Source organism: Embiotoca jacksoni, unplaced genomic scaffold (genome assembly GCF_022577435.1).
Source record: "Embiotoca jacksoni isolate LCO1_2020_lvr unplaced genomic scaffold, fEmbJac1.0.p SCAF_10, whole genome shotgun sequence".
Classification (NCBI taxonomy): Eukaryota; Metazoa; Chordata; class Actinopteri; family Embiotocidae; genus Embiotoca; species Embiotoca jacksoni.
The window spans coordinates 10373172-10397282 of NW_027185230.1; the positions used below are offsets into that span (position 1 = coordinate 10373172).

General features: G+C 42.3%; 4 protein-coding genes across 10 annotated transcripts in view; 3 read left to right on the forward strand and 1 right to left on the reverse strand.

The window, feature by feature from the left end:
- Window positions 1-51: 51 nt before the first annotated feature.
- Window positions 52-8557, reverse strand: ccdc62 (coiled-coil domain containing 62). Of its 3 annotated transcripts, none has more exons than XM_069165657.1 (13): window positions 8477-8557; window positions 8329-8375; window positions 7667-7813; window positions 7023-7215; window positions 6657-6823; window positions 5847-5948; window positions 5593-5764; window positions 4937-5038; window positions 4164-4249; window positions 2565-2665; window positions 2133-2289; window positions 776-979; window positions 52-644 (listed from the first exon to the last, which is right to left on the reverse strand). In XM_069165657.1, the coding sequence occupies exons 1-13, from the start codon at window positions 8541-8543 to the stop codon at window positions 576-578; spliced, it is 1614 nt and encodes a 537-aa protein (XP_069021758.1). In that variant the 5' UTR covers window positions 8544-8557; the 3' UTR covers window positions 52-575. The 3 variants fall into 3 exon arrangements, with proteins under 3 accessions (XP_069021758.1, XP_069021749.1, XP_069021766.1); XM_069165648.1 differs by having other exon boundaries at window positions 4164-4252; XM_069165665.1 differs by having other exon boundaries at window positions 569-644; window positions 740-979; window positions 4164-4252.
- Window positions 8558-9740: 1183 nt separating this feature from the next.
- denr (density-regulated protein) lies at window positions 9741-14168 on the forward strand. Of its 4 annotated transcripts, none has more exons than XM_069165709.1 (8): window positions 9741-9911; window positions 11387-11499; window positions 11594-11613; window positions 11709-11791; window positions 12208-12299; window positions 12747-12863; window positions 12953-13092; window positions 13813-14168. In XM_069165709.1, exons 2-8 carry the CDS (start codon window positions 11397-11399, stop codon window positions 13855-13857), a joined length of 600 nt encoding a protein of 199 aa, XP_069021810.1. In that variant the 5' UTR covers window positions 9741-9911; window positions 11387-11396; the 3' UTR covers window positions 13858-14168. The 4 variants fall into 4 exon arrangements, with proteins under 4 accessions (XP_069021810.1, XP_069021829.1, XP_069021802.1 ...); XM_069165728.1 differs by having other exon boundaries at window positions 9741-9907; window positions 11709-11793; window positions 12219-12299; XM_069165701.1 differs by having other exon boundaries at window positions 9742-9907.
- An 80-nt stretch (window positions 14169-14248) lies between these two features.
- Window positions 14249-16174, forward strand: LOC138208046 (hydroxycarboxylic acid receptor 3-like). Its single transcript, XM_069165688.1, has one exon. The coding sequence runs from the start codon at window positions 14560-14562 to the stop codon at window positions 15544-15546; it is 987 nt and encodes a 328-aa protein (XP_069021789.1). The 5' UTR covers window positions 14249-14559; the 3' UTR covers window positions 15547-16174.
- A 1019-nt stretch (window positions 16175-17193) lies between these two features.
- The window catches only part of clip1b (CAP-GLY domain containing linker protein 1b), a 37541-nt gene continuing 30623 nt past the window's right edge, over window positions 17194-24111 (forward strand). For both annotated transcript variants that reach the window (XM_069165739.1, XM_069165746.1), the window contains exons 1-8: window positions 17194-17306; window positions 19369-19578; window positions 20049-20429; window positions 20700-20833; window positions 21014-21138; window positions 21909-22110; window positions 23189-23386; window positions 23966-24069. In XM_069165739.1, the coding sequence (XP_069021840.1) occupies window positions 19464-19578; window positions 20049-20429; window positions 20700-20833; window positions 21014-21138; window positions 21909-22110; window positions 23189-23386; window positions 23966-24069 (1259 nt within the window). In that variant the 5' untranslated portion in view covers window positions 17194-17306; window positions 19369-19463. The remainder of the gene's footprint in view (window positions 17307-19368; window positions 19579-20048; window positions 20430-20699; window positions 20834-21013; window positions 21139-21908; window positions 22111-23188; window positions 23387-23965; window positions 24070-24111) is intronic.

Here is a 24111-nt window from a genome sequence, read left to right on the forward strand (position 1 = left end):
CAAATCAATGACGCATAATGTAAAAAGTTAGACAACAAAATAGCACTGACGTTAAGTTTGTATATAAATATTTTATCAAAAAGCAGTGACACGATATGGGAGTTACACGTTGTAAGAACTATAAACAGCTCCAGACATTTCCTTTGAGTCACCATCTGGAGGTGGTGAAACTGGAAAGACAATACAAGGCCACACCACTCAACAGCCCTGTAGGACTGGTTTCACATCTCACCCTCTCCACACAGTACAGCCTTTAAACATCTTCATCCAGATTACAAAAAATTAAAAAAACACTTTCAGATTATGTTAACCTGTGGAAAATTTAAAGGAAACCATTAATATGTAGGAAAATATCCACAAGTAGAAAATATTTAAAAGTATACAAACACTTGAAGGTCTGTATTTCTTATCACTTCATCTTTTTCCTGAGAGATAGTGGAGTTCAACTTTTGGCACGTGCAGCTTTTTAATGTGGTAACACTGATTTCTCATTCTGATTTTAGAGATAAATAGTTCAACACATCGTGTCACTTTGATAAATACTGAAAATAAAAGTCCATTTCCCCATTAAAAAGTCAAGTCGTCCGCACGGCTGGCTGGCTGGCACCGTGTCGAGGGCAGGCTTCGGGTGGAGTTTCACCGGCCTGTTGGACAAAAAAACAAAACATGAAGCTGTTACATCTTAACACACCCAAACTAAAAGGAGGAACTGAACCCGCCACACCCCGTGAACACTGACTGAGATGGAAACAGACACCATGAATCTCCTTTAAACCTTTAATGTTGAGGTACTCGGGTGGTGTTGGGGTGTCAGGGGCTCGTGGCGGTAACGGTGCTCAGCGGTCCCGCGGCTCCCAGCAAGGTTGCCGGTCTGCAAAGAGCCGTGGCGTCTCCGGCTGCTGTTGTCTGAACCGACCACGAGCAGCTTGGACTCATCCGGCAGCTCCCGCAGAGAACAGCTGGACAGACGACGCTCCGTCTGAGGAGAGGCGGAAGGAACAGCTCAACATAAATATGAGTTCCATTAAAGGGCTGATATTTAACTGATGTGTCTGTACTATAAAAATGCAGTTTTAAGGCACCTAACGTGGTTAATTTGGTTTAACTGTGTTGCATTTATCTTTGTTTACGTCACGTGTAGTTCTGGTTTTGCCCTTTCTCCGTTTCCGAGTTGGATTGATGCAATTTTTACTGCATGGACATCTCGTCTTCGTTGTACCTTAAATAAGATGGGTATTACGCTATACCAGTTTGATGTGAGAGAGAAACTTCCTAAATATGCCGATGTAAAAATACAAGCGAAAAAAAGTTCCACTGTGAAAACGTATAAAAATAAAAGTAAAGCACTTTTTAAAATGTACTTCAAAAGGATTTTAAGAAAGAAAACACTTCATCTGTTGGAGTTGGATGTCTGGTTTTTGTATATATATTATATGTTATATCATATTAAATAGACTACTGATACTACTTATACTATAATAATATATATACCCTATGCACATCACTCATAAAGTAATCTATATCACTGATGTGCAATTTCTGTACAATATACAAAATATCCTGTGAATTTACAATTAACAATATTCTTTTATCTCCTACGTGCAATAATTATGTTTTTCTCTACATTTCACTACATATCAAGGTGTATTTATATATTTTGTGTTTATAGCTTGTGTGTGTGAGTATTTAAACATCGTTTTGTTTTGTTTTTTACAGTTTAAAAAAAAAAAATTATATTCTGTTTTATAGCATGTGTATTTGTAATTATTTCTATTATTTATCTTTCCTGACTGTATTCTTAAACTGTTGTGAGAAATACATTTCCCCACTGCGGGATTAATACAGTTTTATATTATCTTAAAACGCTCAGGTCACAACTCCACAGACTCTGGTCGGAAAATCACATCAGAAGCACGGGATGATAACCTGTCCATCTTTACTGACAGTTTATGGTTTGGAACCATTTATCTGCCTGAAATTTATCTCTACTTGTCATCAATATTCTCATCAAACTCTGCAAGCTGTTTCCCCAAAACACCAAACTAGTGCTTTAAATTGTGATTAAAGCTTCTTCATCTCGTATGTAAAATAAGCACCTGTGTGTGTGTATTGTTTTTTTTTTAACGTCTTACATCCATCAGGTGTGCCGATACGCCTCCCAGGTCTCCGTTGGACGAAGCCCGCAGGTCTGCTGCCGGCAGAGCGGACGGATCTCGAGCGGATCTGAGGTTCTTCCCCCTGACCGACGACGACTGACGGTCCGGACAGGTGCACGATACCTCAAAGTGGCTGCAGCGCAGAGACACGCAACGTTCCAAATACAACTCCAACACGTGCAACTTGAAATATAAAACTTACAAACACTCCATCGTACATTCAGGAAGGACGCATTCATCCGAGCACAACAACACAAGATGCATCCCCGGACTGGACTGGATGCTGGGTCGAACCTCTTTAATGAGAGCATTTTCATCAAAGAGTCAACGTTTTTCTTTAGTCTTTATCACACGGAGGCGGAGCAGGCAAACAGGAAGTGTCAGAAGGGAATAAAATGCAGTATTCACCTGCCAGGTAACCCCTGACTGCTCATCTCCTTCAGGGATTCACGGGAGTTTTCCTGGTTCGTCCGCAGCAGCTGCAGGTCGTTCTCCTGGTTCTCGCACACCTGAACACACACGCACGCACGCACACATGCACACACACACACACACACACACACACACACTGATATTTACACGTCAGAACTTCAGACACAAAATATCCAACACTTAATGGACGGGTTCACATTTTTTATGTTATAAAGACACATATTTGCACACTGAAAGTGTTCCTGGTTGATAGAACCGGTTCTCCTGTTCACACCGGCCGAAATGAACCCGATTTGAAAGCAGTGACGTTCCTCTGCTGAATCACAGCAGCAGAAAAAAGGATCTTCTGCACTGACAAGACTGATATTTCAGAAGACACCCTGCTGATATTAGCGTCAGGTGAACCTGACATCATTATTTTAATCCATCTGTGAAGTGGAGAAACAAGAAAATCAAAGAAAAGCCAGAAACACTTTTTTTTTTTTTTTTTTTTTAAGTTAAAAAAAAAGAAAAAAAGATCGCACAAAGATTTATGGAAACTGATTTCATGAGTCATGAAGCGACAACCAGGAGATGTAACAGAAACACAAGACACTATAATGAGACGTATAATGACCACAGAGACATAAGACACTACTAAAAAGACAGATAATGACACCAAAGACATGTAACAGAGACACAGGACACGATAAAGACACGTCGACCGCAGAGATAGATAACAGAGACATAAGACACTATAATGAGACATATAATGATCACAGAGACATAAGACACTATAATGAGACATATAATTAACCACTAGAAGTAAAGCAACTGCAGAGAGAGACGTACAAAAACAACAAGACCCCAAAGAGACGCATTATGACCACAGACAGAAGACACTTTCAAAGAGATGACCACAAGGAGATGGAAAACAACTGAAAAAAAGATGCCGAACCACCAAAAAGAGATATAACATGACCACAAGGAAATGGAAAGAGACAGTAAACAATCACAAACAAAACAAAAAATGACCATAAAGACCACAGACACATCAGAAACCATAAAGAGACATATAATGACCACAAGGAGAAGAAAAAAACAACTGCAGAGACGTAAAAAAAGAAAAACAAATAGATGTAACTGAGACATAGGAAACATTAAGACGTGCAAAACAACTGAAAAAAGGTGCCAAACTATAATTAAACATAGGAACTACAAAAAGACAATTAATAATAGTTGAAAAAAAATAAATTCTAAAAACGACCACAAAGAGCCACAAAACAGCAGCTTTAAAGTTGTGTGTGTGTGTGTGTGTGTGTGTGTGTGTGTGTGTGTGTGAGCGCGTGTGTGCGCGTGGGGGCATCCTTTAATCTGGCGTCCACTGTCTCTACTTCTTGTCCCTGTTGTGTTTGACAGGTAGTGCCCAGAACCTCACAGCCTCGGTGAGGAGGTTGCAGGAACTCTCCGAGGTATGCCGCAGAACCAGAAAGTCCCGTCTGACGTCGGCAGCAGGAACGAGTAACAGACGCTCCTCAGCTGCCTTTTTAATCTCCCTTCATTCTCTGTTGGACGTTCTCAGAGTTCACGTCGTACCTGTCGCAGGCAGCGGAGCTCGGACACCAGGCGCTCCTGTTTGGAGCGAGACAGCTCCAGCAGCTCGTCTTTCCAGCTGTCGCCCTCTTCTGGAGGGAAAGAGATCAGACGCTGTGATTGACAGACGGAGAGTCTTTCTTCAGGCTGACAACCTGCTGCTTCACACGTTCAAATCCAAAAGGGGATTTTTAAAAGGTCCAAATTCTCAAGACAAACACGGACATTATCAAAACAAAACAAAAAATATTCACTTTTTTAGCGTCTCAATGTGAAGACTTCATTCTTTTCTCCGTTTCACACCACCGACGGCTGGATACGTTTGAGTTTTCAAGGTAGGGATTTCTCACATTTTATAAACAAACTAATGACTTGTTTATTAAAAAAATAAATAAAATTAAATGATAATGAAAAAAAACCTTGATGAGGGAAAATCATTGCAGTCAGGTCAAATAATTGCAGCTGAGAATAAAAAATGTCTTTCACAGAAATGTCTGGCTCACGATGGAAGCACAACTTCAAACATGCCAACTGCAAAAAAAAAAACTTTTTAATGAATAAAACTCTATCAAACAAAAAAAACAGTGTTGAATATACCGTCAGTAATATAAGAACAAATACACAGTAGAATAAAATATGAAATGGATGAATAAAATCCTAAAACAGATTAACTACATAAATAGAGAGTGTGTGTGTGTGTGTGTGTGTGTGTGTGTGTGTGTGTGTGTGTGTGTGTGTGTGTGTGTGCGCATGTGTGTGTGCGTGCGTGTGTGTACCTGTCAGGGCCAGATCTCTTCTCAGCAGCTGCAGCTCCTGTTTCAGACGGATGATCTCCTCCCTCTGAGTGCTGCTCTGTGTTACCTGCTGCTGCAGCTCCTCTGGAAACAGTGAGACACACAGCAGGAGAAGATTAGATTAGATTAGATTTGACTTTATTAATCCCACAGTGGGGAAATTTACTCGTCACAGCAGCATAGAAGACGACAAAAAAAGTGCACACAATAGGAACAAATTTACAAATACTATAGAAAACGGGAGAGATGATTGGACAATTTATCAAAAGGAAAGAAACAGGAAACTAGTCTGTTTCTTTTAACATTGATTGACTTTGTATTTGATGAGGGAAGTTGAATGGGAGTCGATGGAGCCGGAGGCTTTTTGGAGCCGACCTCTAGTGGCACTCGGTGGTATTGCAGCTTAAGACACTTGCATCGGCCTCATTTTTCAGACCCGGAAGCCACGAACACTTTTATCATCCATCTGACCACCAGCCTTCAGGTGTGGTCTGACTGCACCTCTTCAGAACCGTATATCTGACAGACCGTCACTTTGTATGTGTTGATAATAAGAATAAAACTTCCTCCTGTAGTCTGATTGAGTCATAGTGTTCGGAGCAGAAGCCACCGTGTCCCGTTCTCTAAGTTTTAATCACCTCTCAGCTGTGCGACTTCCTGTCGGGCTTCTCTGTAGCTGCGTCTATTCTCCTCCGAGTCTCTCTGCAGTTTGTTCTCCCGCGACCGACTCTCCGTCAGCGTCGTCTCCAGGTCTCTGAGGCGCCCCGAGAGGTCGAGGATGTGACCGGAGGCCTCCGTCACGTCTTTGTCCTGACCGGGACGCAAATTCAAATGTAAATTAGGGGAGATCGTACACAGACGAAGATGAATGCTCATTGATTGACTGGCGCACCTTCAGTTTGAGCATCGAGCTCAGCTCTTCCTCTCTGACCTGCAGAGAGCCGAGCTGAGTGGACAGAGACACGACGGTGGAGCTCAGACTCTGGTTCTTCTCCTGGAAGTGAACAATGACACGGAAAATAATACATTCAAGTATATATTTATTACATATATATATACATATATATATATATATTTTTTTTTTTTTTAATCATCAGTAAAGAACAAATGAGCTCAGAGCTGGAAACAGGAAGTGTGAAAATGAAAGAGCTGAAGGACCGAACACATTGTTGTTTACAATTTAGTGAAGCAAGAAATGACACGAGACTATAAATTAGATATTAAAGCGGTTAATGCAACCAGACATACAAATAAGTAAAAAGAAAAACAAGACCGAGCAGTAATACCTAAAGAAAAAAGGGGAGAAATACAAAAATAAAACAAAAGACAAAAAACTAATTACATGACCAACTACATCATAGTGAAAAATGGGTGGATAATTATAATTGATAATAACAGCGAAAACACAGGAAAGTACAGAGACTAGGGAAAATAATACTGATAATAGTAATTAACAGTGATGAAGAAAGTAATATGTTAATTTGTATATTATATATATTTAAAAAATGAAAAAATGTAATTTCATATCTAAAATTAGATAGACTAAGGACATAAACAGCGGCAGAGTGTGTGTTTATAAGCTGTTTTTGTGTTTGTTATTCAGGACACATTGTTCATTTTTCATTGTTTGTCACAGTAAAAAAAACACTGATTGTTTTTCATAAAAGAACATAAATGTGTGTTTTAATATTATCAACGGAACCTCCAAGTCTTGACATCTTTCGCTGACGTGCCGCTGCGTCTCCCGCAGCTCACGGAGCTGCTGCAGGGCGACGCCGAGCTCCTTCTGGACCTCCTTCTCCCCGGTTTCGACCTCGCACGCCCGTTTAGTCAGCACGCGGATCACCTCCTTACGCTTCTGCAACTCCTCTGAAAACACACACACACGGCCGTGTGATGATGAGATTCAGGTAACGACAAAACATGAAAACGCCCCCCCCCCCCTTTTTTTTTTTTTTTTAAGAGCCGTTGTTTGGTTTTGTCCCTTCTGGGCTACGGTAGAAACACGGTGGATTATATTCCATTTTCTGATCGTCCTAAATCCTCCGAACCGAGCGAGTCTCCTCACCGTCCAGCCGGGAACACCTCTGCTCCAGCGTCATCGCCCTGTGGCGGTCCTGCTCCCGGGCGTGATGCTGCTTGTGATGGGAGGCGGCCATGGCGTTCAGCTCCTCCTCCCGGTCCCTCAGCTCGGCCACCAGCAGCTGGAGCTCCCTCCTCTGCCTCTGGATGGTGGAGCCGCTCAGGTCACTCGCAGGAAACTTCAGCAGAGCACAGAGACGGACGCGAAAATCAGTTTATAGTATGAAGTTCACTTACGTGATTTTTTTTTTTTTCAAAAGAAAACGTATCAAATGTTATGAGTTTTTAAGTAGTATTTTAAAGTAAAACGACAAATGTTTACTAGTTTGTGAATCTTAAGTGTGAATATTTGCAGGTTTTCTGAATTTTCTTTGATATTGACTAAATCATTTTGGGGTTTTGGATGTTGGTAAACAAAACAAGAAATCTCCATCCATCCATTATCTATACCCGCTTTATCCTGAACAGGGTCACGGGGACAAGAAATCTCAATTTGCCTATTTGGGATTCAAAATAAGCAGAACTAAAACGTCCTAAAACCATCACAAACCTTAATGTGTGTGAAACAATACACACACAAAAATACACACAAAGACCAGTACAGTTCGTATTTAAACTTTTAAATCTCACCTCAGTTTCCTGCAAGCTGGGAGGGCCGCGGGTGTCCCCTGCAGGGACAGGAGGCGTCCCTCCGCTCCACTGTTTGTCCGTGCTGTCCATCATGAAGCTGCTCAGACCAGATGTCCGTCTCACATCGAGTGGAGCGCCGTCATGTCTCTGAAAAGAGTTCATAATGTTTATTTGCGGTTAGAGCTGTCCGGAGAGGTGTTGATAGAAGTTGATTGACAGTTCGGAGGATCTACTTCACGCTGCTGTTGCTTTATACAATAACCCTCCTTAAGCCATTTAATCCCTAATTATTCAGTGTCATTTTTTGCGTGCATTTGACTCATGAGACCTCTTCAACACACAAACTTTACGCCCATTTTGATTTTAAGTTGGTTAAGTTAGTTAAATATGAGGTTTTATACTCAATGGTGACAGCCCTTATAAGCAAATACATAACATGGCAGCTCTATCTGTTAAGTCATGTATTTTAATTAAAAACTTGTATTTATTTGTTGCATGTTTTGTACGTGCAGAACATTATCTTTGTATGTAGTTTAACTCACTCCTATACGTTGTTGTGTGTTTTGCTCATTGCTGGTTTTATTTTATGTAGTTTAGTGATACCGGGCTGTAATAAACTCTGATTTGACAATCCCACAGAAGACATGATAAGAGTCTCTTACCTTTTTAACTGGAGTGCTGTGCCAGGGCTCAGCTGAGGCCTCTGAAACTGAAACAGAGACGGTGGATGTGTTTAAACTCCACATTATATACAGCAGATTTGTTCACACGTGACGATCATCAGCTGTTTTTTTTGTTGTTTTTTTTTACCAGAAGACCAGCGGGAGCAGGCTGAAGCCTTCCCGGCAGAGGCGGACAGTCGTCCCCCTTCCTCCATCGCATCGTCGCAGTCTCCCACTCAGCTCCGAGTCCTGTTTATTCTCCAGCAGCCTCCTTCATTGTTGTTGTTTTTAGCTTCTCCTCTCCCCTCAGAAAGCTGACTAACGTTAGCTTTCCATATCAACAAGTGGCTGTAAAGTTAACTAACCGCATGGCAGAAAAAAAAAAAAATTAAAACCTTCTACATACGTGTATTTCAGTCATGTGCTCCAAATGTCATTTTAAATTTTAGAAACCGCATATCAAATGTTTTAACTTTAAAGCCCGTCTTAGCTCCTCGGAGAGTTTTAAACCAACTTTTGAACGCGGTGACGTAGGGAGACGATGACGTCATTGACGGATATCCTGCATGTACTTTTCAAAATTGTTTGATCAAATTCCCGAAAATGAAATAACATCATGGTGAACAGTGCTCATTCGTTCTCGAGTCAATCTTAAATTTCCTTCGTCGACAGTGCAAAGTGGGATTTGGACCGTAAATCCTGCCATTGAAGAAAAAGCGTCTCTGTTCAGCTAACTTTTCTTTTTAGCAAAATAATTGTATATGTATTGTTAATTTGACTGAAAAATGTCCCTTTTTTTTTGTTTTTGTAACTATTTGTGCTTATAAAATATTTTATTTTATGCTATTTTTGCTGACTGGAAAATCTATTTTATTTGTATACAGATGCAAATTTTCATTTTCCTCCCAAATTGTATTTATTTATTTATGTGTATATAGTTTGCGTGTGTGTCTGTATTTATTTATTCATTGCTCTTATTTTTTTTCTAAAAAAATATTTTGATCTATCTAATTTTATGTACACGTATTTGTAAATTAAAAAAAATAAAATAAAATAAAAAAAATCGTATTATGTGCACCTTTTATATTTCTATGCTGCTGTGACGATTACATTTATTGCTTTTTATTGCTTTTTATTATTCTATTATTATCTTTTTGTTTCCTGTATGCTGCTGTAGCGAAAAAAAATTTCCCCTTGGGGATTAATAAAGTAACTACCTACCTACATTTCCCCACAGTGGGATTAATAAAGCCTAAATCTAAGTAGAAATGTAAAAACAAAAACAAAGAAACGAATTACCATTCGAACAGAAGAGGGCGATAATGAGAACAAACCGATACGAAGCGTCTAAAATCCTGCAGAAGAAGCAGCAGCGCTTCCTGTGCGTCTCCCTCCGAAGCAGCAGGGGGCGCAGCAGCCACATCAACTCCTCAGACTCAGAAAGCGCTGCTTAAGGGGTGCTCAAAGTACGCCAACTAAACCTGAGTCAATAAGAATGCTTTTCTAGAAGTCAAACGACCGTTAATAATGCGACCGGCTTCACTGAACAGACAGCAGTTTTAGAGTATATCGTGCGGGGGTACGTAAGTCGGCATTTCTTGTGTTTTCTTCTTCAGTTATTCAGCACGCAGAGCCCGAGCGGTGCGTTAGCTTCGTTAGCCTGCTAAGCTAACCCGAGCGGCTAACGGTGACAGCTGGGTGAGTCAACGTTACCTGATGAATCAACCACTCAAAACTCAATTCAAGGATTTTTTTTTTTTTTTAAATTTTTTTTTTCGTTTAGCTCGGCGCGTTTAGTCTCCGCGGTGTCCGAAATTAATCGCGACACTTGAATCGTGGACATTGCGGCGGGTATTTTAGCCACCCGGTCTGTTTTAATAGCGTATTCGGTGTAAAAACAGCCGCATGTGTTAGCCGGCTAAAGCTAAACGCTGCCACATATTGTTGGTCGGCTCGGGGTGGGGGGTGGAGAGGGAGGAGGGGGGGGGGGGGTTAAATTAGACCCCCCCCGTTAATACACCGACTTGTGGCCGATTTCAGCTCTCAAGAAGTCCGTTTCACGATGTCGGCCAGCAGCAGCTCGAGTGTCGGATCTGTGCGGCAACCCGGAGGATTGCTGGCAGGGCAGGGGAGCATGATGAAATACTGGCAGGAGCCTGGCTCACTCCTGATAACACATCTGAAGACATTTTATCACCGCCTTTTATGCGCAGTTAAATCTTTGGGGTTTTTAATCCTGCGTTCATTTTATGTTTTTAGCCCTTTTATTTTTCTTTATTTATCCAAATCCCACATAGTCTGTGGAAGTGCCTTTTTTTTTTTTTTTTTCCCCAGAATTAAAAGAAGGTTAAATATTTGCTCCTCTACTTCCTTCAGTTTCTTACAATATACGATGTTAACATTAAATATAATAGCTGCAGCAATTAGTTGATTTCATCAGTCGAATGAACTGGAGAAAAAAAAAATGACGCAATCAAATAATCTTTTCTGGCTTTCTTTTTAAAATATCAAATGTTTACAGGATCTGTTCTATCTTTTGTAGAGGTCGTTGGGTCCTAAATGTAATTTACAAGTCTTTTTAAAACGATCCACGGCACACTGTAGGGCTTGTAGAAACTTAAAATGTCTTCATTTAACATTGGAAAATGTCTTTCAACCCACACAAGCCTTCATCAGGGACTCTGATAAAGGCTTGGATTGTTTTGAAGGCGACTTTCATTTCACACCATGAATTCAGGCTAAATTCCTTGAAAAAAAAAACATCTCAAGATGCCACGTTTGGATATGGTGAATTATAACAATCATTAGATAAGTATAATATGCAACCGATTAATCCAGTATGAAAATAGTCTTTACCTGCAGACTTGTAAAAGATAAGAATAATTATTAGAGGAAAATCTTCCAGATCGCTGCACATTATTTTTGTGTGTCTTTTGTTGGGTTTGAATTTCTGGTTTTGCAAATAAACTGAAAGTGGTGGTTAAGTCACACCAACCTGAACATTATCTGTCCTGTGTGTTGTAATATTTCCTTCTCTTCATCTGGTATTTTTCTGCAGATAATTTGTGATGGCTACTACTGAGATGGAATGTGGGTCTCTGGAAAGCAAATCAGAGGTGGGAACAGCTGACACTGATTCAAAATACCCACTGAAGGTTCTTTACTGTGGAGGTACGGTAGTTAAAACTTTCGCTCTGCTGTTTGGCATCTTAACCACATTTACGCTTGCGACTATAATTACTGTTTATATCTTTTCTCCCTGCAGTGTGCTCTCTGCCCTCAGAGGTGAGTTTGATCGTCAGAGTTTGGTCATATTCTGTTGTGTGACCCTCTTTGCTGTAAATATTAAATATCTTTTCTCTCCTCTGTGGTGTCTGCAGTACTGTGAGTACATGCCTGAGCCGGCCAAATGCAGGCAGTGGCTGGAGAAGAACTTTCCGGATGTGTTTGCCAGGATGACTATTGGTGAGTTGAAGCTAGAAGTTTTTTCTTCTTCTCATTTTCAGCAAAGTTTACTTGAAACATTAGTTGCACAAGAACAGATCTGGGCAATAAAGATGTATGAAATATGAATTGCTGTTTCTGAGTAGGGTGAAATGACGTTCCCTTTATAAACGATTATAATGTAAAAACAAAAACTGCCTATGATTCACTGCACTGCGGGGGAGAAATTTCTTATTAAAACAGGTCAAAATCTGATTTAAAAAAAATATATATATACATTTTTTGGTCTAAAGAGTTAGAAAATGTACTCTTCCTGAAAAAAAAACCCCCGGTTACTTCAGAGCCGTTAGACACACAGTAAAGGATTCGTCTGAAATCTCAGACGTATCTCTGCTGGATCGGTTTTGACATGTTCTTTTTTCATTTGTGTCCCACTGGTCCGGCAGCGAATGCGCCCAAGCAGGAGTCCGGCACTGGAGAGGCGCCCCCTGCAGGCGAGGAGGAGGAGAAGAAGAAGCAGAAGAGAGGTTCGTCGGCTTGTTGCGGTGATCGTGTAATCATGACATTTGGTGCATCGTTAAAACTGGATTTTTGTGCGTCAAATTCACAGTTTACCGACTTGGTTTAACTTGTAATCCCTCAGTGAGCTCATCGGTTAGTAAACTGGTGATTTACTGCAGCAGAAACTTGTCCAACTTTATTTTTAGTGAATGACTGGCTGATAGTAAGAAAGTTTAAATGGAAATGGTAAAACCGTTTGGAAAGAGTCCTAAATAAAATGAAATATAATGAATACAATTAAGGAGAGGGAATAGAATGCTTTAAAACACGAGTACACAAAAGAAAAAACATCAAATCCAATAATTAATGACCATATTATAATTTTAAGGAAAGATTTATTTGTATTTATATGCCTTTGTCTACATGAGGATCAACACTTAAAATCTGTTTTTATTTGAAACGACTCGTTTCAGGTGGGAGAGGCCAGATCAAACAGAAAAAGAAGACCGTGCCTCAGAAAGTCACAATAGCAAAAATCCCACGAGCCAAGAAGAAATACGTGACGCGGGTGTGCGGCATGGCGACTTTCGGTGAGAGTTCCGTGTTTTTAGTTTTGCCGTCTGCTGCATCGTTGTCGTCCCCTGCGAGCGCTTCGATCTCACCGCGAATCTCTTTGCAGACATCGAACTCAAAGAGGCTCAGCGCTTCTTTGCCCAGAAGTTCTCTTGTGGTGCCTCGGTGACAGCGGAGGATGAAATAATCATTCAGGGAGATTTTACAGACGACATAATCGACGTCATTCAAGAGAAGTGGCCTGAGGTAAGATGTCGGACTTTGTAGGAAACTTGGGAGGAGTTAGTCTGGCCCGTTGGTTTCCTATCGTTAGGTTTTTGTTGTTGCAATCCAAACTAATTGTATGTAATTTGTTTTAAGTGATTTTTTTTTTTTTATTGCAGTAAAATTGCGCTAATTAGCAAAAATTGCCATTTAAAAAATAAAAATCTACTCACTATTATTGAGCCACGTGATCACTTCCAGTGATGATAAGCAAACTGCTTAGTAATTAGCAGGTTTTTAAAAAAAAAAAAATTTAAACTTAGCACATCACAGAAGCATTTTGGTTCTAATCTTTTTTTTTTTTTAGGTTTTTGACCTTTTGGAAATGACCAAAAGTTCATACCGAACAATCTCTGCAATTTGGCAAAATTGTGAGCTTACCTGAATTTGCATGAATTTTTGCCTTGGCAACACATTCCCAAGCTAGTATTTCACATTTTCCTGGTGTTTATGTCGCGTCCCGGGTATCTACAAGCCACGATTACTGTACGTTTACGGGGACTATTTTGATCGGCGGATTAATACACATTTAGCGTTTTAGTGACTTTAGATTCACACAATACTTTGTTGTCGTACCTTTGTTGTCTTTGGGATCTTTTCTGCAAAATACAGAATGTCGTGAAGTGCTTGCAAAACTAACCTTTGTTTATTTGTTACCGTTTTGACAAACTGTGCTCTGAACTCCAAATCTCCGTGTCGCAGGTGGATGACGACAGCATCGATGATCTGGGTGAAGTCAAGAAGTGAAGACCAAATATGCACTTTTACTGAACATGGATGTGACCTGTAACAACGACAAACCTGGCCAAATGTACACATTACGTCATTTTATACCTATTTTATTTACTGTACATACAAAGCTGCGGACTTGGCCACTCACTTGGCAATTTTTATTTCTTTCGTTTTTATTTTTTTTTTTTGTTTGTTTTTTTTGTTGTTTTTAGTTAATAGCTGCTTTCTCTCGTTTGCCAAAGGTGGTGGTTTGACGTGACTCCTTCCCAAATGTTCTTCACTCGAGCAAACTGTAGGCTAATAAATTTCAGTCTCCTTCGCCTGTACGCTCCGGTCTTCTTTTTCCTTTTTGTTTCCATTGTTGCGTGTCTGCTTTTTGATTTAGTTTTGTTTGACCTCCTCGATGGCCGCGGGTTGCTTGTTTTTCGTAGCGTCCCCATGAGTGCACCTATTCCCCTGCATAATAGTTTTATAATGAAGTCACTGTCCCCAGACAGATAACATTTACACTCCTTTGGGTCAATACCACTCCCCTCCCGCCCCCGTAGATAACACGGATGTTCACTCCGTTAGTGAGTTGGCATGTTTGTCTGAGAGTCGTTTGCATGAGCGCACACGATGCCCTTCCTTAGAAGTTACCTGGTGCGGCGTATCTTTTTATAGGGGCTTTATACCGCAGCGTCTCGGTGCGCCGCGACTCACTCGACGGCTCGGACCATGAATCTCACCGACGTTTGCTGCGCCTTCGAGTCTCCCGTCCTGGACCGGGTTCTTCCTCCGATTCTGATCCTGGAGTTCGTGTTCGGGCTGATGGGGAACTCGGTCGCTCTCTGGATGTTCGTCTTCCACATGGAAGAGTGGAAGCCCAACGCCGTGTACCTGGCCCACCTGGCCGTCGCCGACTCCATCGTGCTCTTCTGCCTCCCCTTCAGAGCCGACTACTACAGGCGAGGGAAGAACTGGCTGTACGGCGACGCCCCCTGTCGCATCCTGCTCTTCCTGCTGGCGGCCAACCGCGCGGCCGGCATCTTCTTCCTCACGGCCGTGGCCGTGGACCGCTACTTCAAGATCGTCCACCCGCTGAACCGGATCAACCGGATGGGCCTGGGCTACGCTCTCTGGGTGTCGCTGGGCCTCTGGCTCCTGATCTTCCTCGCGACCGGGTACCTCCTCGCCGAGGAGCACTTCTTCCTCAGCGGCAACCACACGCAGTGCGAGAGCTTCAACATCTGCATGGGCTTCAGCCCGCTCTCCACCTGGCACAACGCCTTCTACGTCATCCAGTTCTTCCTGCCGTCGGCCATCGTGGCCTTCTGCACCGTCTGTATCACGTGGCAGCTGAGGGTCCGGACCGTGGACAAGCACGGCAAAATCAAACGGGCCATCCACTTCGTGCTGGCCGTCGCGCTCATCTTCATCATCTGTTTCTTTCCCAGCACCGTGTCGCGTATCGCCGTGTGGGTGCTCAAGGCGCGCTACGACGAGTGCGAGTACTTCGAGGAGGCCAACCTGGCGTTCTACACGTCGGTGTGCTTCACCTACTTCAATAGCGTCCTCAACCCCATCGTGTACTACTTCTCCAGCCCGGCATTCAGCGGCACCTTCAGGAAGCTGCTGAACAAACTGCTGCGACGGAGCGACGACGCAAACGACACCGACTTATCGGAGAACGACATTCCCACCATCGCCGGTCGACGGGTATGAAGCCAGATTGTTTTTTCTCCTCTGCTGACACTGCAGTGCTCTAAAACTCACCTTGTTACAGGAATGCATCGAGCACGTTAAAGACCCGTCTATTAATAACGCTCATATTATTCTACTTTATCACAATAAAATGTAGAAAAGAGTGTTTTTGAACAAAATGTTATATATTTAGCAGGTTAGTGCTGTTTACTTGTAACACCTTTTGTAAGTCTCGTTGCAGTGTGATTATAAAGCCTTAAATATTGATTGTTTTTCTTCAGTAGCAGGAAGATCAAGTTAAATATGAACTGTGAAACTTGGCAAGGGACTAATATTAATAATAATCTCTTTGGCAATCACATCCAATGCAAATAGAAAGCACTGATTTTCTGCAGCCCATTAAAATAATATTTGCAGTCTGAATCTGTTGAAGCTTGATTAATATCTGTTGTTACTAAGTAGTCAATAAACTCGCACCACTCCTGCATCAGTGTAGGAAGACGGCCAGCATGCATATCTTTCCAGCTAGTTATGCAAGGTAGTGTATTTTTATTTGTTTTATTACAGTCTGTTTTGCATGTTTTTGCATATTTAAACTTTAAGTCTCTGTATCATGTTAGTGTTCAGTTTCCAATAAATCAAACATCAGAATAGCAGAATTTGCATTGTTCCTTCGTCCACATATGAAATACTGGTACTTTTAGTCTTTTCATGCAAATTTCCTTTTTTTTTTTTTTTTTTATATGATTAATTTGATTATTGTGTCATGTACAGTCAATATGCCCAGCAGAAATGTGCTCACAAAACACCATTATTAAAGAAGAATAACAGAAACCAGAACCAGAGAAACAACATAAACTTCAAGTGAATAAATAAACCATCCTGACAATTTTTCCAAGCTTTAGCAACAGAGGTCACTAATTTATAAATATTAAAGCTGAACAACTGTTCTATTCTGTAATTGTTGGTGCAAGATATTCTTAACTCGTCATAAGGACAAAACCGAAAAAAAAGTGATTCATTCATAATCTAAATCATATGATTCATGCAACCTTTTTAAATCTGCCAACCTCAAGGTACAAAGGTCAAATTTGTGTTCTCGGCTGTGCAACAAAAGATCTGTGCTCTCTCAATAGGTTTGGTTTACCATCAAATAAAAGCCCAAAACTATACATGATTTGAATATATGTACTGTGGGAGGTTTTCTTCCTCTGAAAATTTAGTTTTTCCTTCCCACTGTCTGTTATTTCCTGTTAAACGGGAGTTTTTCCTTCCCACAGTCTGAAGTTTTCTTTCACTTAGAAAGTTTTTGCTTCTCACTGTCAGCGGTTTTCTTCCCAATAAAAGGTAGTTTTTCTTACCCACTGTGGGAGTTTTCTCTGTTAAAAGAGAGCTTTTCCTTTCCAATTTTAGTTGTTCTTTCAGTTAAAAAAAAAAAAAAAAAAAGTTTTCCTTCTCACTGTCAGGATTTTTTTTTTTACCCGTTAAAAGGGAGTTTTTTTTCTCCATAAAATGTACGGTTCTGTTGTCAGTACTTTAGTATGTGAAGTGCCTTGAGAAAACGTGTGTTGTTATTTAGAGCGACATTGAATTGACACGACGCGCTTGCGGTGTACGAGCTCGTATTTGGGTCCGTGAACGCGGCGCTGGTTCCCAGGGTGACGTCAGTCGGGGCTGGGCGAGAAACGGGAGCCGCTGGAAAAACATGTAACGGTGCGAGGTGCGCCGGACTTTCCCTCGACATCCCTTCACTGAGACAACAGTTCAAGCACAGAGACCAAGTAAGACCCTCACAGCAACTTTTTTCACCGTTTATTCCGCTTCCACGTCCCCTCGGCGGACCGTTACTTTTCTGACGTTACATCTCAGTTTTGGTGCATTCTTTTGCTAATCTGTAAACTAGCTAGCTGGCTTCGGCATTCCGGCGGGGAACCGAGGCATCAGCTGCCGGGACGCGAAACACAACAACGGTTAACGCGACGTGGGGGAAAAGAAAAAAAAAAAAAAAAAAGCGCCGTCATTTTCTGCCAGACGACAAAAGAAAGCCGTTAACCGTGACGTTAAAACGTGGAGGGTGCAGAGGGAAAAGTGTCGTCGCAGTTAACACCGAAGTTCTCCCTCTAGTTCCGGAGATGGAGACACGAACAACACGGGCCAGTCTCCTGTCACGTTCAGTAATCATTTATTTATGATGTGTGAGTGAGTGAGTGAGGCTGGAGATAAACCAGCAGCGGAGGTTTGACAGCTGAAGGTGTGCTTGTTGTTTTGGTCTGGCGGCACCGGCCGGCCGGGCGGGCGGGGCGGCGCAGCGGTGAGGTAATGTTTTAGCTGACTTCCGGTTACCTGGTCACTAATATGGTCTTCTTCTTCTTCTGTGGTGTTTGAATCAAATCAAGTCAAGTGCATGCTAAAGTTTTAACACCATGGATGGATTGATGCGTTTGGTGGCCCGAGGGGGGCAAAGCAGGGGCCCCCGAGCCTCATTTATTAATAAGTAAAGTAAAATTGTTTTCTTTAACCTTCCCTTCATTTTGAGTTTTAAGTGACTAATAAAGTCTGAGGCCCCGGTTCTCTGCTGAAAAATGTCAGTTGAGATGGTTCCTTTTCATTGGGGGTTCTGGGGACGCCCAACTGGTGTAGACCCACGTGGCTCTGGAGGGATTATATAGCTCATCTGGACAGGAAACACCTCGAAAACGAAAGACGGATGACCAACCTGCTGCCACAGGGACTCAAATAAGAAGAAGCGAGTTTTGACTCCTGGGTTTGGTTGACCTTGGCGTTAGTTTGAGTCTAAACTAACACGTTAAAATAATCGTCAAAATTACACGATAACACAAACGAACAAACCGTTAAGAGGGAAGCGGGACCAGCGTGTGTTCTACGAGGTTAAATGACTTTTTCTGTCAAAGGAGTCTGGTGTCTTTTTAGAGCACATTCGTGCAACGGCTTCAGTTCCCGCCTGAGAAAGGGCTTCCTGATGGCTTCAGTAACGCTGTGAACTACGACGGTTCTCAGTTCCTGCAGTACCGACACAAAAAGAAGGAACTTGCTCCAGCAGTTCTTAGAACTAAAATCAAGTTCTTGCAGTCTGAACACGCCTGATGCTCGTCCACGAACACTGTGTTTGCAATTTACAGTTTTACTTTAATCTCCCGACAACATTTTGGAAAGGAGCTTTGAAACCTTGTAAGAACGTTTTACAGAGTTCCTATCAAGATGAAGTTTTATTGATTTACTGTTGTTTACTGGGTATTTATTGAAGTTTTTTTTTTTATGCTGATTGACAGAAAAAACATTTAATCTCTTCAAAGTGATTACAAATTAGCATTTTTATTAACCTGCGTTAGTCATCAATGATGCTGCCAGGTGGGTGTTTAGGAGAGCTGCAGTTATTAATTAACAGTTTTGGTAATTAATTGTGAAGATTTGTAATTTAAATATTTTGGGGTTTTGGACCATTTTTTGGACAAAGTACATCCGAAGACTCTTTTCCAACTTTCTGACCTTTTCAAGACCAAACGATTAATTAATTAATCACGAAGATAATTAATCAGTAATGAGACGTGTTGCAGCTTTAATGAACATTGATGAGCAGTGATTTTTCTTTTAAACACCCAAGTCACATTATTCTTTTTTACAACATCCATGTCTGCTGAAAGGTTTCTGGATTTCTAAACAAGCATAAAAAAAGGTATTTGTGATGAAGAAAAATGTGATTTTATATCACGTCAACGTCCACATCCCGATCCCGTCCCCACAGCTCTGATATTTATTACATTAAACCGCTGAAATGTTCCTTTTAAAACACCGAACGAATGTTTTTTTTGTTTGCCTCTCCAGCTCGTCTCCATCATATTGGGACTGTGTGGGGTGGTGGGGAAGGCCTAGTCCCCTCTCCCTTCTTCAGGCCCATCCTCCCTCCTCCCTCCACCCACATGGACAAACCAGCAGCAGCCATGAGTGCACCGCCGGTCAAAGCCAGCGGGCTGAAGCCTCCCAGTAAAATAATCCGATCCTCCGGGGTGCCGTCGAAGACGTCGCCGTCGTCTGGTAAGAAGCTGTCGAGTGAAGCGTTGCAGGAAGATGTGATGAATATCTAAAGACAAGAGGGCACTTGTGTGTAAAAATAAGCTATAATTTTGGGGAATGTCAGCGTGGTACGTTGTGTCCTTCTGCACAGACTAAACATTGAGCCCATTCAGCAGGGAGTCAATCTGATTATCAAGTCCAGCCTTTAATCAGCCAGCAGCTTCAGGCTCAGACCCCCATGTGACCGGAAGACGAGCGGGAACTTCTGCTCCCTATTCAATGATAGCAGTCACTTAAAAGACAGTTCAAAAAGAAATAACGAAATAAAGAAAAGCTCCTTTTCTAAACAAAATATATTGTTTGTGCTTTCCCACCAAAAAAAACACAAACAAACAGATATTTTTCCAAAGAAAAGAGGGGAAGTTTTAAAACTTGAACTTTCTTTATGATGATTGTTAAAAGTAGTGAATATAATGTAATCCTTACTGCAGGAACTCCAAAGCCCGTCCCTCCCGAGAAGACCCCCGGCAGGGTGAGCTCCCCGACCCCGGACGGAAACGACGACTTTCAGGTCGGCGAGAAGGTCTGGGTGAACGGCAACAAGGCCGGCTGCGTGCAGTTCGTCGGGGGCACGCAGTTCGCCCCGGGGCAGTGGGCGGGCATCGTGCTGGACGACGCCATCGGGAAGAACGACGGGTCGGTGGCGGGCGTGCGGTACTTCCAGTGCGAGGATGGGCGGGGGATCTTCACGCGGCCGTCGAAGCTGTCCAGGACGCCGCTGCCGGAGAGGGAGGCCAACGGGGGGCAGGCGAGTCCGGCGCAAGGAGCCTCCGCGACGGGGGAGTCGCCGCCTGCCGGCACGACCGCGACGGGTAACGTCCAGAAAGTTGGTCAGCAAAAAAATACAGTCTGGAGAGATCTATGAAACATGTCAGAGCAGGAAATGAAATCCTAAATGGACAAAAACTCTCATTTTCATTCTTACTTTTATCGGGGCCGTTTTTACCCGATCCGTATTGAACACCATTTGAGCTTCAGCTTGTTTAGCTTCACAAACGGCTCTCGGATACAGGACGGGACGTTTTAGGTAAACACGCCGACACGGCAAACAGACGTGTTTTTTTTTTTTTTTATTCGTCCAGTTCAGAGCATCGGCATTAAGACGAGCGGCATGCTGAACCGCATGGTGGCGTCCAGCGAGTCGGTGTCCAACCTGTCGGACCCGGACTCCATGAAGAAGAACAGGAGGGAGCTGCGGCGGGGAGACCGAGTGCTGGTAAGAAGCTCGGCGACTGAGCTGTTACTTAGTTCATATCGCGAGGAGGTGTGTGTGTGTGTGTGTGTGTGTGTGTGTGTGTGTGTGTGTGTGTGTGTGTGTGTGTGTGTGTGTGCGTTTGTCGTGTTATACACTCGGTGAAGGGAAATAAAAAAACACGGTGAATAAAACTGTGTGCAGGTCGGTGGTTCAAAGGCGGGAGTGGTGCGGTTTCTTGGAGAGACGGACTTTGCGAAAGGGGACTGGTGTGGAGTCGAACTGGACGAACCTCTCGGTAAAAACGACGGAGCCGTGGCCGGGACGAGGTAACGAACTCCGAGAGATGTCTGACGAGTTCTAGACAGATTTTTTTTTATTTTTGTTTTGTTTGTCTTCTAGCGTTTGTTCAGAAGACAAAGTTCTTGTAAGACGTTTTCTTCTTCTTCTACATGCTACGTGAAAGTTGACGTGAGCTCTTCGTTTAGTCACGTAGGAAATATCTGTTTGTACTGTAAAACATCACACAGGAATTTAGTGGAGTCAATGAATATGTTTTCTCACGTAAACATAAATATTTTCAAGATTTTAAGTCAAATTTAAAATGTCTGGTTTATATTTTCAAAACTTCTACAGACGAGTTGTTCTTTGGACTTAAAATGACGAGTTGAATGAATGAACTGCAAAAAAACATTCAACTCATTAAATTGAGTTTTTAAAGAAACCGAATGATCACTCCGTATTATCAGATTTCCCAGCATGCATTGTTAAAACTCTCCGTAGGAAACCTGCTGTTTGTCTTCAATACATCTAAACTTTATTTACATGTTCAACTTATTATTTAACAAAGTGGCAGCAATTTTATTCATATTTAACAAAGAACTGAAAAACAAAAGACAAATTTTACACAAAATGCCACATTAGAAATTTTACCATGGATGCTTAAACTCAATAAATCATTCAAATAAAATAACGTTTAGTGGAGTTACTAAACCGAATTTTACTTTTTGATGTTTTAAAGCGGCTCTTTAACTCATATTTTTTCACACCAGATGATTATTTTACTGTGACGGTTAACCAGCAGCTGTTTCCTCCTCAGGTTCTTCCAGTGCCTGCCCCGGTACGGCCTCTTCGCTCCGGTCCACAAGGTGACCCGTATCGGCTTCCCCTGCACCACGCCGTCCAAAGCCAAGAGCTCCCAGAGGAGGTCCCTCCTCAAGAGGAGCCCCAGCGCCTCCTCCATCAGCTCCCTGAGCTCCGCCACCTCCTCCATCAGCGGCAAACCGAGCCGAGCCGGACTGGTGAGACTCGCGCTGGAGTTATTGATCCAACACCGCTGAGCTCGGATACAAAAACCCTGATTGTGTGTCAAAGCTGATTTTTAATTTTTGAAACCTCAACTTTAACATTTGAATATCCCGTCAAACAGAAACAACTCTAGTTTAGGAGAATAGTTCATGAGATGGAGTGACTTAAGAGATCAATACCACTGAATGCTAAATATGAATCCTGCAGCTGGGAAAGCGTTAGCTTAGCTTAGCACAAAGACTGGAAACAAGTGGAAACAGCTCGTTTCTCTTTTTACCACATTTACGGAGGTAAGCGGTCTGACTCGGTAACTAAAACCGGATTTCTTGTTAAAACTTACAACAAAGTGTAAGAATAGTGTTATCTCTATCAACAGGATAGTGACAGATATCAAAGTGTTATTAATATTCTCATATAACTTTCAGCAAGACAGCAAACTATTCTTTCACGTACAGCTAGGTGCCAAACTTTGATCGTTTATGACACCGATATGTACGTATTTAGTATCGAAAAAGGCCTTCACATTCGGTAAAAAAAAATGTATATGTACGTTTCATCTACGTTGACATGTTTTGGTTTTAAAAAGTATAGCTTTTCCTACGTTTATTTCTCATCAGCGTCAGTGAGACACATAGTTTATTATACGTAGATAAAATCACTTCGGTTTCAACTTCGATGAAGCTGACATTAGAACGCATTAATCTACAGAAGCGCATTGCATTCACATAAGAAAACAAATTAGACAGCTTATCTCATAATTATTAGATCCTGATCTCGTAATTATGAATGACCCTTTTGCTCCTCCCCACCTCGTCCAAATATGGTCACTTCTAGCTCCAGATAAGCGAGATGGCAACGGCTGAAATTCCGAACTGGAGGCTTCACAAACCGATTGGGTTGATTGCCGCTTGTTCAGCTCTCGTCACACCATCACCCCCTCGTGTTTAACCACCGAACACCTTCTGGCCCTCGCGCCCGCGCGCGCACACACACACACACACACACACACACACACACTCAGGTTTCTCTAGGAAAAACCCGTCTCGGCTGACGTTTGTGTCGTTCTTGCAGCTGACGGAAACGTCCGCTCGGTACGCCCGCAAGATCTCCGGCACCACGGCGCTGCAGGAGGCCCTGAAGGAGAAGCAGCAGCACATCGAGCAGCTGCTGTTAGAGAGGGACCTGGAGAGGGGCGAGGTCGCCAAGGCAACCAGCCACGCAGGGGAGGTGCAGCAGGAGCTGACCCAGATGAGGAAGGGCCGGGATCAGGTCAGAAACACGCACACGGGCATGTTCACTGCAGCTTAACCAGGAAACACGGAAAAGGTTTTGTTTTTAATCCCTCAGAAGACGTTATGAACGTGTTCAGATCTGAATACTGGATTTAAATCTGTAACGCGACTCTAATTCGATGTTAGTGTTGCTCTGTGTTTGTAGGATGTGTAATGATGCAACTTTTCAAGGTTTTTTTTTTTTTTTTTTTTTTTTTTTAACACTTAATCTGTTATTTTTTTTCCTTATATTTAATTGTAAAGCAAAGGGCAAACAGAAAAGTCTTGACTTATGTCGAAAAGCAAATGTCAAATTATGATTATTGTCTTAAATTTTGAGATAATGCAGAGACTCATGAGACATAACATCGACACACAGGGTTTAATTACATATTTAAACATAAAATCTGTTGTTTCCGAGTTACAACGAAGCCCATATTTTCAATTCAAAACATTTCAGCGATAACTTCATCGCTGAGGAAATTCAAGTTTGGTCTAAACGTCAGTGATTGGAGCTCTTTGTTACGATCAACACCTCAGTGATCGGAGCTCTTGCTGTTTGTGTGTGTTTTTGCAGTACGCTTTGGAGATGGAGGCCAAGCTGGATCAGCTGCATTCGCTGGTGGAGGCGGCCGACCGAGACAAAGTGGAGCTGCTCAACCAGCTGGAGGAGGAGAAGAGGTGGGTGGAGTCACTTCACCTGCAGCCTGAACAGGTTTACAG

Coding starts and splice junctions, on each gene's coding strand:
- ccdc62 (XM_069165648.1), bottom strand. CDS start 8,543: ATGGAGGAAGGGGGACGACTGTCCGCCTCTGCCGGGAAGGCTTCAGCC. Junction 7,216..7,666: donor CCAGCTTGCAGGAAACTGAG/GTGAGATTTAAA, acceptor GCTCTGCTGAAG/TTTCCTGCGAGTGACCTGAG. Junction 5,949..6,656: donor AAAGATGTCAAGACTTGGAG/GTTCCGTTGATA, acceptor GTTCACTTCCAG/GAGAAGAACCAGAGTCTGAG.
- denr (XM_069165709.1), top strand. CDS start 11,397: ATGGCTACTACTGAGATGGAATGTGGGTCTCTGGAAAGCAAATCAGAG. Junction 12,300..12,746: donor GAAGAAGAAGCAGAAGAGAG/GTTCGTCGGCTT, acceptor GACTCGTTTCAG/GTGGGAGAGGCCAGATCAAA. Junction 12,864..12,952: donor GTGCGGCATGGCGACTTTCG/GTGAGAGTTCCG, acceptor ATCTCTTTGCAG/ACATCGAACTCAAAGAGGCT.
- LOC138208046 (XM_069165688.1), top strand. CDS start 14,560: ATGAATCTCACCGACGTTTGCTGCGCCTTCGAGTCTCCCGTCCTGGAC.